This window comes from Asterias rubens, chromosome 4, assembly GCF_902459465.1.
Source record: "Asterias rubens chromosome 4, eAstRub1.3, whole genome shotgun sequence".
Lineage (NCBI taxonomy): Eukaryota > Metazoa > Echinodermata > Asteroidea > Forcipulatida > Asteriidae > Asterias > Asterias rubens.
The window spans coordinates 20,588,674-20,603,335 of record NC_047065.1 but is presented as its reverse complement, the minus strand read 5'-3'; the positions used below and the strand labels follow the sequence as shown (position 1 = coordinate 20,603,335).

The 14,662-nt window shown below is 39.3% G+C and overlaps 1 protein-coding gene across 1 annotated transcript; it reads left to right on the top strand.

The window, feature by feature from the left end:
• Positions 1-149: 149 nt before the first annotated feature.
• LOC117288744 (metallophosphoesterase 1-like) lies at positions 150-14,044 on the top strand. Its single transcript, XM_033769571.1, has 9 exons — positions 150-289; positions 3,360-3,626; positions 4,160-4,268; positions 5,103-5,206; positions 6,397-6,477; positions 7,715-7,919; positions 10,029-10,151; positions 10,441-10,581; positions 11,900-14,044. Exons 1-9 carry the CDS (start codon positions 261-263, stop codon positions 12,059-12,061), a joined length of 1,221 nt encoding a protein of 406 aa, XP_033625462.1. The 5' UTR covers positions 150-260; the 3' UTR covers positions 12,062-14,044.
• The last annotated feature ends 618 nt before the right edge of the window (positions 14,045-14,662 follow it).

Here is a 14,662-nt window from a genome sequence, read left to right as displayed (position 1 = left end):
CCCTCCTAATAATTCGTTGGTAACAATCGTCTATTGAGGGCGCTAGACATAAACTTTTGGTCAAGTTCCCAGACGACCCACACAATAAGTATACGAACATGCACCGATAATGCACCGGTGTACGCGCGGCGGTGGTGTGGTGGATGGAATAAACAAAGTCTTAAAAGTACAGATGCAGACCGCAAACGGTGCGTAAAAACTGCACATTTGGTCCATCATTGGACATTTCAGAAACCCATCACCCTGCCTGAACCAAATACATGAAGCATATACTCTTTCTGCCTGCAACGTAAGTAAATTATGGATAACTTTCCGCATGGCGCCACCACTTTTTCAATAATTTTTACAAAAAGGGATATATCATTATCAATCAGGTAAATAGATACTATTATTTTATTTCGAATGAAAAAGTGGTGGCGCCATACGGAAACTTTTCCTAAATTATACCTGTAGGTGACTTGTTTTCGACTGCCATTATTTTATTTAGGTCAAAACAAAAATACAACCCCCAGCCCAGGCCCTACCTAGGTAACCCGGTAAAAACTAAAAGTGGGTGGGGCGCTGTAGTAAAAAATAGCTGTGAAAGATTTCCATATCCTTGCTCGGCAGTATCAAGTGAGCCGCCGCTGGTGGCGCGCTTCGCGATGTACTTTTTCGCATAGCGTTTTTGTGACCGAAGTACTCACATCCGGGAACTCGCAAACATGCAACCTGAAACTCGCTGATAGCTTTCTGCAGGGTGTCTGCGGATTGATCTTGTTTTCTGTAGAATGTGAACCGGTTATCAGCTGGTGGAGGCCATCTTGGTTTCATTCATAAATATTGCCGTTGTCTACGAAAAAAAATCCCGATGATGAAAGTTTTTTTAAGACTTACAGGCTTGTTTAAAACTGCATTTTTCTGCCAATCGCGTCAATTTTGGTTGCCCAACTTTGACATAAAAAATGATGCAGTGGATGGTCTTGACGTAGCTTGAAACCTAAAGAAACAGATGCACCATAGGTTTGTTTCCTTAGATACATCAATCACTGCTGTGTGAAAAGTGTCCCAGGTTGAAATTTTGGGCCCCGACGATGCCCGGTGTGTGCGGTCGGGGACGAAAACACCGCGGAAAACTGGACGAATCCGGCGTCAATCAGGGTAAGTAGAATTTCTTTATTTCAGCATTTAAATGATTAAGAACAAGACTAAACTTATTTGTAAAGATTTGTTTACGTAATTGAAACATTTTTATGTGAAATTTAGAGATACATTTTAGTAAACAATTTTAAAACATCATTTAAGGCTTCCCATCATATTAATGGAATAGTCCAAGTTTATGCTCAAGGCTTACGCCGAATTTGCCAAAGTGGACCATTCCATTATAGTAAATAGGGGATATATAATGAAGTGGTAAATAATGCAGTAAATTAGAATCGTGCTGATCAGAATTGATGAATATCAGGATGATTGAGAAACTTTTCTTCACTGTTGGTATTCTTAAACGATTTTTTGCACCAAAATGCTTTAAAAAATAAAAATCTTCCAGATAATAATTTTGTAAAAGATTTTTTTTCTTCCTTTTTCTGAGACTGGGGGGGGGGGGTATTTTATTGTATCATGTATTCGATTTTGGCAGGTACATTAACTTCTTTTTTCTCTACTCTGTCTGTTTATTTAGAAACACAAGTACAACACATACTACAATAATTTTTACTATTTTTTTATTTAACAATTTGCAGCCTTCAAATCGGAAATTCAACTTCATGTGGAGACTTTGCCACACATGGGAAAGCAATCTGACGTGACAGACTTTGGAGGAAGCAGCGACTGTTGTGTCCAATGTCTACCATTATTATGAAGTGCACACCTTCAACAGTCCGTACAGAATATCTGGAACAAAAAATGGAGAAAAGAATTGATAAATCTTGTGTTGATAACTAAATTACTTTTGAGCCTTTAAAATCGCAGCCCTTTTTTAAAATTGGCAGCCATTTTTTAAAACTTGGCGGCCATTTTTAAAGGCTTGTATTTTGCGGCCAATTTGGCAGTCATTTTAGAAATTTGGAGGCAGTTTAAATTTTAAGTAGCTTGTAATGACAATAATGATTTCATTTACATTTAATTTGTTTACTTGTAAGAATAAAAGAAACTGTTATACTCACGCAAACTTGCCATCGCAAAATGAAACCTGCGAATTGTTACAAAACTGTACTTGTTTAATACAAAATGGCAGCCATTTTGAATATTTAATTAGGTCCACTCACTTGCTAATCGCAAGGTCATCATAACTCAAAGTTGAGCGAGCTCCTTAAAACTAATTTTAAAATAAGTTTCTATAACAAGTAACCAAAGTATTCTGTTAATAAACCTATACTGTGTATACGCATATACACGTACATGTTCATGTATGGTCACAAATTGTGCTTGCAATATTTTCCATCAAAAAGGGCAAATTTGACGATATAAATTGTGCAATAACTTTTGTTCTAAAATTCCCAAGACCTTGGGAGACCCCTCATTTTAAATGGCATGTAATGCCCTTTAACATGAAATCAAAATCAGTTTGATCAGAGCAACTTCAAATTTTGATGAAACTGCCTATCCTTGCCACCACCTTTTCACTATCTCATTAGCTAAATTAGATACTATTTTTTATTTCATAACGTCTTACGAATGAACCAAGTGGTGGCAAGATGCAGAAAGGTTTCCTAACATTCCACTCCCGAGTCCCACTCCGTTGCAGGCAACGCGGCAGAGTCCAGGCAGGGTATAAAGGTCCCGTACCATTGCAAAAAAAAATTCAAAAATCTGTTAAAAATATTTCTACTTCACTTTTACTCACATGTTCCTTGTAGTTGGAACTCCAAGTTCGTATTATTTAAAATTGTTGAATTTTCTCCTTCATGGTGTTAATAATAATATTTTTGTGAAAAGTTTTCCGATCCCACGTCGTGCACTAACTTCCGTGTAAACACTTTCTTGCACTGATCACTGGCGGCCTACTATTTGCAGCCAAATCGCCGTCAACTTGCGTCAACCAAACACTTAGCAGATGGATAATAGTCAGTGAGCAATTTACACAACGCGCAGAACAATAACGAGTATTGACGTCTTGTGCCAAGACTCCATGTGCTGGAAGCGTATTTTTTTCCTAGGACAAATGAGGCCACTTTTTACCATAAATTAGCGCACGCTAACCACCCAATAAAAAAATATACGCCCGCAGGAAAGGCGTTTACATCCTGACTGAAGGACTATGCCAAGTACCCAAGTAGAACTAGAAGGCAGTGAACTAACTATTAAACTTCTATTTTTCTAAACGTGTTATATCCCTAAAAAATCGCTAAAATCCCATTGTTTTTTTTTCCTTTGAACAGTAAACATCATCATCCATCCATGATTCGTCTTTCGCATCTCCTCCTCCGCATCCTCCTAGCTGCTTCCTTCATTCTTATATTCTGTGAGTTTCTCATCTATTACTTTGTCGCTATTCATTGCTCTTGGCCGGAGCTGATACCTCAGAGCAATGGAGAAGCGCAGATACTCGAAGAGACCCAGTACGTTGAACCTCTGCATGTCATGTTCCTGTCAGACACTCATCTGCTTGGGACGAGACGTGGGCATTGGTTTGACAAGCTACGCAGGTACACTTTGATCCCGTTTACACTAGATCCAGAAAGGTTGATTAGATTCATTTCAGATCCGGCAATGTGGATTAACGACTAATGACCCAAAATTGCCCGATCTGGTGTGGTTCAAGATCCAACAATTTTAATCCATTTTTCGACGAGGGTTGAATCTGGCAATTAGTACATCAGATCCAACAAAGTGGATTTAAAATACAAGTGTAAACGCAAAGGTGGATCAGACACCACAATTCGATGTGGAAATTTGTTGTTTCACTAAGCTTTTTCGCTTGTGCTTTGGTCGCATCTTTCTGGATCTGGTGATAAAAGTAGAATATAGGGGTACACATTTTCAAGACCACAAGGCTTGTAGCTCAAATTTTCACTGGATTGGAATGTATTTTATAAGACCAGAATTTTCAGTGATCTCTTTTAGAATTCTTCTGTCCCAGTTGCATTTATCCTTCATTTATCCCTTATCGTCTGCTCTAGGAATGTCAAATAGTACTCCCTAAGCTGTCTGAGTTTTTCTGTGTGTATTTTCCTTGTAGAGAATGGCAGATGAAGCGTGCATTCCAAACGGCTCTGACCGTCGCCAATCCACAGGCTGTGTTTATTCTTGGTGATCTGACTGACGAAGGAAAGTGGGCCAGTAATCAGGTGATACAGATTTAACATTTCAGTAAATCTAGAGACTCTATTTTATATAAACTTCTCTGGTAAAATTTTACAAATTTACCCAGTTTCCCTTGTGGTTTGTTATATGATACCTGAAATAAAAAGTTGCATTCTATTAAAGGCAGTGAACACTATTGGTAATTACTCAAAATAATTAGCATAAAACCTAACTTGGTAGCAAGTAATGGAGAGCTGTTGATAGTATAAAACATTGTGAGAAACAGCTCCCTCTGAAGTAATGTAGCTTTCGAGAAAGAAGTAACTTTCCATGAATTGGATTTGGAGGTCTCGAAATCAAGCATCTGAAAGCACACAACCTCGTGAGACAAGGGTGTCTTTTCTTTCACTAATATCTCGCAACTTTGACGACCAATTTAGCTCAAATTTTCACAGGTTTATTATTTTATGCATATATATATGTTGAGATACACCGAGTGAGAAGACTGGTCTTTGACAATTACCAATAGTGTCCAGTGTCTTTAAGGTGATCCCCTGTCTGCACCTTCACGGTTGTATTGGTAACTCTGGTTTGATCCCTGGCTATATTCCACTCTAGTTTTCTTTGTTCAACCCAAATCATTCAAAATTTACCAAATCAGTTTCCCTTGTTGTTTATTATTTGATATGTGGCTAGTGGGTGGCAAATTTCTGTTTTTAAAAGAAATAATGATGATAATAGCAAAATTTTAACACCCTTTCTTTTCTAAAAGTTGGTGAAATCTTGTTCGGGTATGTTGGTACAAACCAGCCACTGTTGTCAAAATTTCCTTAGTTGTATTTTTGTTCTTTTTTTTAATCTCAATCTTTTTCTGACAGGAGTTTAGCGATACAGTGAATCGATTCCACAAAATGTTTCAAGTCCCAGAGGATGTTGAGTTCCATGTTGTCGTTGGCAACCATGATATTGGATTCCATGAATCGTAAGTAAGAATTTACATTTCCATTTAATCAAAATGTTGAGTTGTTAACCACCGGTTCACCATGTTCTGGCATATGCAGAGATGTGGGGACTTTAAAGCAATGGAACAAATGTCCCCCCACAACGCTTTTCTTTGCTGAATCCCCACAACATGGTTCTTGAGCAAAGGGAATAATAACAATAAGCCTTTTTGAGGTTTGGCGGACACCATGCTACAACACTGTAAAGTTGTGGTAAATTTGTGCGTATTGACCATAGAAAAAGAACATATGTTATTCAGTGAAGTGCGCTTTTTAGGCGATGCGGCGTTTACACGTAAACCTAATGACCAGCTGCTAATGACCACCAACATGGTGAGCGTGACATAAGTTGCGGCGTGTGACGCATACCTCTAAAAGGCTTATGACCCGTCCCCACAACTATGTGTGCAAAAGTATGTGTGTTCGTGTGGTAAGACTGTAGGACTTGCAATCACAAGGGTGTGGGTTCAAATCCAGCCAAGCTTCCTGCCATGAGGTCACAGCGACTAGAATAAGGATTGTTGTCTGGTTACTGAATCTCAATAAATTGACTTGTGGATTTCATATTAATAGATGGCAAAACAATGTATGAGAGAGATTTGCTGTTGCCAGCTTGGTGTTGTCATATCCCCTTGTGGGAGTTTGCCGAGTTCCCTTGATGGGAAGATCATCTCAACAACCGAAGAAACAAAAACAAAAATATGCAATCTGACTCCCCAAAGTCTATTGACCCATTTCACCTGACGTCATCATCAGAATAATCTTGGATGCGCTATTATGGTGGTCAATGTCAACGTGTGTTATTCAGTGAGGTGCGCATTTTTAGGTGACGCTGCGTTTACACGTAAGCCTATTGACCACCAACATTGGTGAGCGTGGCATCAGTCGCCGCGTGTGACGCGCGTGCAAGGGGTCAATAGCTGCATGTTGCATTGGTGCAAAAGGTCATTTGGTACTTTTTGCACAACATCATCGTTCAATATATATTTGGTTTGCGCCAACACCATGTGCGTATCTACTTGCCAGGTAGAGTTTGTTCTTCAGAGATGTGTCTTTCTACTTCTGTGGAGAAGGTTCATCGGATTGTTCAGGAGACTTCTCAGTTCTGCTTTTTAACTACTACCTCGGCGGACAGACCTTTATTTATTGTGAATCTTTTGTTGTTAAACAGTGTCACAAGAGATAAATTGAGACGCTTCCAGGAAGTCTTTGAAATCCCACCAGTCAAGGTCCTCACAATCAAAGGAGTAAAGTAAGTACTGAGGAGAGCATATTTTGATTTGGGGTTGAACAAAGAAACATTGACAAGAGTGGGATTTGAACCACTGACCTCTGGATTAACGTGTCAGTGCTCTTTCAACTGAGCTATCTACGAACCCATTCTCTTTTACATGCATTACACAACACATGGGACCAATGGCTTTACATCCCATCCGAAGGACGAAGCAATGGTGAAGTGTCTTTCTTAAGGACACAAGTGTCACGGCTGGGGATTCGAACACCAGAGTTTGAATTCGGTGCTCTTAACCGCTCGGCCACGACACCCATTCATACAAGAGCACTGACAGAAGGCAACAGGTTGTAATTCTCATCTGAGATGATATTCCTCTCTGCTGTTAGTGCCATTACCACTCAAGGGCCAATTTCATGACTTTGTTTACTGCAAGCCCAGAATCGTTGCTTACGGAAGCAAGGAATTCTGCGCTTACGTCAAGCTAATTTCACATATTAGAAGGGAATTTGTGCTTGTGTGTTCATGTGTACTACTTGTTACTAGGTATTGCTCATTTACACAGCTATATCAGCGCTTGCCATGTGAGTGAATGGTGATCGCAAGCGCAGAATTTGGTGGTAAGCAGAGCCATGAAATGGGGCCCTTTTCATAGAAAAATTATTTAGCATCATTATTGCAGTTAAAGGCAGTGGACACTATTGGTAGTTGTGTAAGACAAGCCTTCACAGTTGGTGTATCTCAACATATGCATTAAATAACAAACCTGTGAAAATTTGAGCTCAGTCCGTCATCGAACTTGCGAGATAATAATGAAAGAAAAAATAACCCTTGTCACACGAAGTTGTGTGCGTTTAGGTGGTTGATTTCGAGACCTCAAGTTCTAAATCTGAGGTCTCGAAATCAAATTCGTGGAAAATTACTTCTTTCTCGAAAACTAAGGCACTTCATATAGGGAGCCGTTTCTCACAATGTTTTATACCATCAACCTCTCCCCATTACTCGTCACCAAGAAAGGTCTATGCTAATAATTATTTTGAGTGATTACCAATAGTGTCCACTGCCTTTAACATACATGTAATTCCAGCAATAGGATACTTTTGGGACGCTTGGTGGCAGCAGACTTACCAGATAAAAACCATTGTTCTCGGTAATGTGGGCGTGCTCTCAACTACGTAAACAGTTGACATTAACCTGGTAAGCCTGCCTCTTAGCTTTCCAAAGTCTCCCATTGACAAGACTTCTACAATTCGTACAGCTTTGTCTTAGTGAACAGTATGGCAATGCATGGTGATGGTTGCTTTATGTGCAGCCCTGCTATGGATCAACTACTTGAGGCATCGGAACAATTGAACTGCACTCGCTTTGGCTCACCGTCAGGAACGAAGGAAGATAATCAAGAAGCAAAAAACAGATGTCAGAAGTACAAGACGCTACCAAATATAGCTCCGATATTACTACAGGTCAGTGGTTCTTCTTGTGAGAGAGAGTATTGCTTTTTGTTATCACTCAGTGAAGTTTTAAATGATGGACTATATAGACGATGTGACCTCTGACGTCACCTGAAAACCATAACATGATTCGCGCGCATACCGCCGGGCAAAACCTTTGTGTTTTGGCAGCCAGCTAGAAAGTGTATGCAATCTTACCATGACTACCTGTCTTTTTGCCCGGCGAAACATGATGTATACAGTGTTTTGTCAACAGAGGGCGGTTTGAATGTAAACATAGGTCACATCGTCTATGCAAGCCTGCAAGTGATGTCATGTGGTGAATGCATCTACACAGTACGTTAGTTAGAGCATCTACACTGAGCATGGTTGTACAAGCCTGCAAGTGATGTCATGTGGTGAATGCATCTATACAGTACGTTAGTTAGAGCATCTACACTGAGCATGGTTATACAAGCCTGCAAGTGATGTCATGTGGTGAATGCATCTACACAGTACGTTAGTTAGAGCATCTACACTGAGCATGGTTGTACAAGCCTGCAAGTGATGTCATGTGGTGAATGCATCTATACAGTACGTTAGTTAGAGCATCTACACTGAGCATGGTTGTACAAGCCTGCAAGTGATGTCATGTGGTGAATGCATCTACACAGTACGTTAGTTAGAGCATCTACACTGAGCATGGTTGTACAAGCCTGCAAGTGATGTCATGTGGTGAATGCATCTACACAGTACGTTAGTTAGAGCATCTACACTGAGCATGGTTGTACAAGCCTGCAAGTGATGTCATGTGGTGAATGCATCTATACAGTACGTTAGTTAGAGCATCTACACTGAGCATGGTTGTACAAGCCTGCAAGTGATGTCATGTGGTGAATGCATCTATACAGTACGTTAGTTAGAGCATCTACACTGAGCATGGTTGTACAAGCCTGCAAGTGATGTCATGTGGTGAATGCATCTATACAGTACGTTAGTTAGAGCATCTACACTGAGCATGGTTGTACAAGCCTGCAAGTGATGTCATGTGGTGAATGCATCTATACAGTACGTTAGTTAGAGCATCTACACTGAGCATGGTTGTACAAGCCTGCAAGTGATGTCATGTGGTGAATGCATCTATACAGTACGTTAGTTAGAGCATCTACACTGAGCATGGTTGTACAAGCCTGCAAGTGATGTCATGTGGTGAATGCATCTATACATTACGTTAGTTAGAGCATCTACACTGAGCATGGTTGTACAAGCCTGCAAGTGATGTCATGTGGTGAATGCATCTATACAGTACGTTAGTTAGAGCATCTACACTGAGCATGGTTGTACAAGCCTGCAAGTGATGTCATGTGGTGAATGCATCTATACAGTACGTTAGTTAGAGCATCTACACTGAGCATGGTTGTACAAGCCTGCAAGTGATGTCATGTGGTGAATGCATCTATACAGTACGTTAGTTAGAGCATCTACACTGAGCATGGTTGTACAAGCCTGCAAGTGATGTCATGTGGTGAATGCATCTATACAGTACGTTAGTTAGAGCATCTACACTGAGCATGGTTGTACAAGCCTGCAAGTGATGTCATGTGGTGAATGCATCTACACAGTACGTTAGTTAGAGCATCTACACTGAGCATGGTTGTACAAGCCTGCAAGTGATGTCATGTGGTGAATGCATCTATACAGTACGTTAGTTAGAGCATCTACACATGTACACTGAGCATGGTTGTGCAAAGAAAATGGTTTCAAGCTGTACTGTACAATTGTATGAATATATTGAAATGAAATAAGATAAGTGCGTGGCATGTCGTGGCCTAGGGGTTAAAAGCATCGGACTCAAACTCTGGTATTTCTGATCAGCAGAGTGTTGGTTTGAGTCCCAGTCGTGACATTTTGTTATTGAGTTAGATTAATTAATTCATCTTTTTAAACTGGTTGTTTAACAATTGAACTTTTTGCCAGCTTTCTGTATCTAGATTCCTGAAATTATTTTTCTTTATAATACTTTTATTGTTGTTCTTTTTCGGCGCCTTGAGGCCAGATTCTTTCTGCTATTGTTTTTGCGCTTAAAAAATTTCTCTTTATTATTATATTATTATTGATTTGTATTTGTGTATTCTGGGGCAGCATTATCCTCTGTACAGGTCAACGGAGGCTGTATGTGAAGGACCAGACGCCCCCTCGCTGGAAGAACAAAAGAAAAAGAACAAAGAGAGATATGACGTCCTCTCTAAAAAGGCCTCCCAACAGGTGAGCGTGCAAATTACGAAAGCAGAATTGTAGAGACATTTAGTTTGTGGTAACACCGTTCATTAATATGTCGTTCTATGAGCCACCGAGCAGCCACGGTTTATTTGCCAAAGATTACGGTGTAACACTTAGTAGAATCAGCTGCTCTGATTGGTTCTTTGGGACAAACGGCTTCAGGTCCCATCTGATGGACAAAGCATGATGGTAAAGTGTTTTGTATTTGTATGTTTTTGTTTATTATTCTCGATTCAGTTAAGTTTTTTTGTTTTGTGTTTTATTCAATCGTTAGTTATTATCGTGGATTCGGCCCCGGATGATCCTGAGTGGCCACGCCCACCATGGTTGCTACGTCCTTCATCCTGGTGGTATCCCTGAGCTTTCTGTTCCATCGTTCAGCTGGAGGAATCGTAACAACCCAAGTCTAATCATGGTGAGTAATGTTTTGTAGTTCAGTCATGTTTCTTGAATTTGGTCTTAGTTCATCAAGCTTCTTAGCAGAAACTACTGCTTAGCTGTTCAAGTCAACAATTGTGATGAGCAATGTTTCTTAGGATGAGAACTAGGTCTTATTTTATCAAGCTGCTTAGCAGAAACTACTGCTTAGCTGTTCCAAGTCAATAATTGTGGTGAGCAATGTTTCTTAGGATGAGAACTGGGTCTTATTTTATCAAGCTGCTTAGCAGAAACTACTGCTTAGCTGTTCAAGTCAACAATTGTGGTGAGTAATGTTTCTTAGGATGAGAACTAGGTCTTATTTTATTAAGCTGCTTAGCAGAAACTACTGCTTAGCTGTTCAAGTCAATAATTGTGGTGAGCAATGTTTCTTAGGATAAGAACTGGGTCTTATTTTATCAAGCTGCTTAGCAGAAACTACTGCTTAGCTGTTCAAGTCAATAATTGTGGTGAGCAATGTTTCTTAGGATGAGAACTCTGGGTCTTATTTTATCAAGGTGCTTAGCAGAAACCACTGCTTAGCTGTTCAAGTCATTAATCGTGGTGAGCAATGTTTCTTAGGATGAGAACTCTGGGTCTTATTGTATCAAGCTGCTAAGCAGAAACTACTGCTTAGCTGTTCAGCAGAAAATACTGCTTAGCTGTTCAGCAGAAAATACTGCTTAGCTGTTTAGTGAACTTTTTGCTTAGCAAAAGTTTAGTGGGTCACCTGGCACAGCAATGTTTTCTGTATCGAATGTTGGCTGATAATCTTTTTCTGCTTAGCAAGATTTGTCTGTGCCTAGCAAGTTTTTGTGTTTACAGGCTCTATGACATTGGACTTCGGCCTCTCTTCAGCGGGCTAGCTCGCTGCTCCCGTGTTTAATCCCAACTACCTTGAGTTCTGTCAAGGAGAATGAGCGAGAAAGTGTAGATTCGTAAATAGAATGTTCGAGTCGAAGGCGAGTACATTGTATTCACGAATCTACACTTTAGAGTCTATTCTCTGGCTTAAACTATTTCCCCCATTGGTTATGTAGCAGTTTCAATGAATTGGATTTCTCAATAGTAAACAACACTAGTTAGTTTATCTAATTTTGTATACGTTGTCAAAACGTTAGTTGGTCACATTTTATGATTATTTTACAAAATATATAGGCATACTTGAGTGCTTGCAACATTATCAAGTACAACGTCAGTGGGCTCAGCTAACAATAAATTGTGTTAAAGTGATTTTTCTTTAGCTATGTTTTGTTGCACTTCATGCCTTCTTTGCTTAAGTATGAATTTGTATTTGGATTCTGAATTTGTTGCAGGCCACGATAACACCAGAGCGTTTGGAGTATAACAAGTGTTTCATACCCCAGGAGTCAACCGTTATAAGCGTCTATATTTCCTTTGGCGTTCTGATGCTGGTCTGGGTCGTCATTCTGATATTCTACAAATGTGGGAAGAGATTCAAGATTCATGGGATGTAAATCCATCTGAGAGTGGACCTTCAGTGTCTAAAGCTGTGTTCCCATTGGAATTGTTGTTCTTTCTTTTTGTAAAGAGCCAATAAAGGATGATCTCAATATTTCAACTTTTACCTTTTTATGACCAAATAGTCATCGTAGATACCGGTTATAACTATTTTACTCTCAAAATTTGCATTCAGTAACAAATAACTTGAGTCAAAAATGCACTCGGCCGCACGGCTTTTTCAGCCGAGAGTAAAAAAGGGCTTATCTATTATAATGACCTCTTGACGGCAGTGACGATATTCCCCTAATTGGATGTGAACACGGTTCTCCAGCTTTGGCAAACTGAGGGCACTATTTTCCACACCAAATAGCCGCCACTGACGTCACAATTCCTTTGTCGCGCAGGTTTGTTTGACCCCGGGTTTTCCAGATATTTTGCTAGAAGCATTTTGTAAAAAAAAAATTTTTACTATGTTTTTACGTGAGGTCAGAGACTCATTGTATTTTTTTTATGTTTCATATGGACTCCAGCTATAAGAAAACTGTAATATCTATATATTTGAGATCATCCTTTATTGGCTGTTTAAGTACTGCAACTTTTCTGTAGAATGACAAAAATAAATCCAATGGGGATGCATGGTAAACTTCCCTTCCTGTCAACTGCGACTGTGATGTAAAATAACAGGCCGAAAGAGGTCGCTGAAGACTTTTGCGCAGCCATGGAAACTTAAACCGGGCCACTAAAAAGTCCAATGGGAATAGCGACCACGCTGTAAAATGCTTTGCAAACACCGCTTATTTCTTTGTGTGCAAGACTGTTTCTAGCATGGATTTATCAAAAAGGAGGCTGGCTATTTTTGCATTAAGCCTGAGTTTGGTTGCATAACAACCTTGCTTTTGTGTCTTCACAGCCGCTGTGTTTGGTTGGCCAAAAGTAAGCGCTCAGCCAGTGATAGGTCTTCCTTTGACCTCAGTAAGAGCGCTGTTTGAGAATGTGACATCATATACGAAGGGTCTACTTAATATTTAAATAAGCGTAGTATAAAGCATACCATAAAGAAGCTCCTGAATGTATCACGGACATGCTCAACTTGAAATCCAAACAAAGACATCTTCGTTCGTCTACCTCTTGCTCCCTTTTTGTCATGCCATGAACGCGCTATTCAACTTTTGCAGAGATCATTCTCCGTATATGGCCCCAAAATGTGGAATAAGCTTCCTGTCAAATTAAAAATGCCAGTTCAATCACCTCATTCAAGACATTCATTAAAGCTCACCTGTTCAAGCAGGCTCACACTCATTCAACTGTGCCTCAGTGCCTTAGAGCAAACTTTGGATTTTGGCGCTCTATAAATGACTTTTCATTGATTTTTCTAGCTGCTAATTTTGTTTATTTTGTTTATTTATTTAAGTACTTATAAAGTGTCTTCATTTGTACTTATACGACCCATAATACACATGTTATCATGAGAGGAAATTATCACTCAAGAGATACTATGTACTTCAGGATGTACCGAGGCAACACAAATTAGCAAGATGCATTTTTGTGCAATGAGATACACCCCCCCCCCTTTTTTTTTCACACAATTTCTAAAAACCTCAAAAGCTTGGTCAAAATGCAAATAGCGGGCCCTGAAATACACAATATTTGTAAACCATTTCGTGATAAGCCAATGTATTAACTTTTCCAATATTACTTACCACTAAAACTTTGGTTCAGCATTGTTAATAACTTAAAGAGGCTCTCCAAGTTCAAATTCAGTAAATTCAGTTCTGTGATTCACACATTTTCCAACACCAGAGGGGGCAAACGTTAGCAGTCAAAACCTCACATAAAATGGCGTCAAATGCCATTGTGTTTGATTCTCACCCTTCAAGTGCAATTGGTTGAATTGACCTCACATCACAGTTTACCTGTGCACCGATTTTACCCATACACTGATGTGTGTTAGCACTGTAATCTCAGTACTTTCCCGAGTCCTGTGAAAAAAATATAACAGGCATGTTACTCGGGTGGGATTCGACCCGCGACCCTTGCAATTGTAGAGCAGTGTCTTACCAACTAGACTACCGATGTTGCCAGGTAGCCAGTTCAAAATTAATGCTGCACTTTATCTTGATTCAAGGGAGTACTCATATCAAAAGAATTGCCATCGTTACTAAGCTGTTCCTTATATTCATTCATATCAGTCACAATGATTAACCAACGTTCACTCAAATACCTCTTCAGATTTTGTGTTATGACTCAATGTGCAATACGAATTTATCAATTTTTAGAAATTAGCTTTTGATATGTATATTTTGTTTGTTACCCTTTCGGTTATAACCATACTCACTTAATATGTATCTTATTTAACATCTAACAAGTTGAATCTCTTATTCAACTGAAGACTTATTGACATTTCAATTGTGTGATAGATTATGAATTTTACAATAAAACCAAAACTACATTGAATGAAATGTGATTCGAAGTGCTAGTCATGTTTGAGTTTTTGTAGAGTTTTGGATCAAATTTAAGCCATAATTATGAGATGTGAATCAAAATTCTGACATTATTTATTTTCTTTCCAAATTGCAATGCTTTATCTTCCCTTTAATTGGAGTTAAATAATCTTT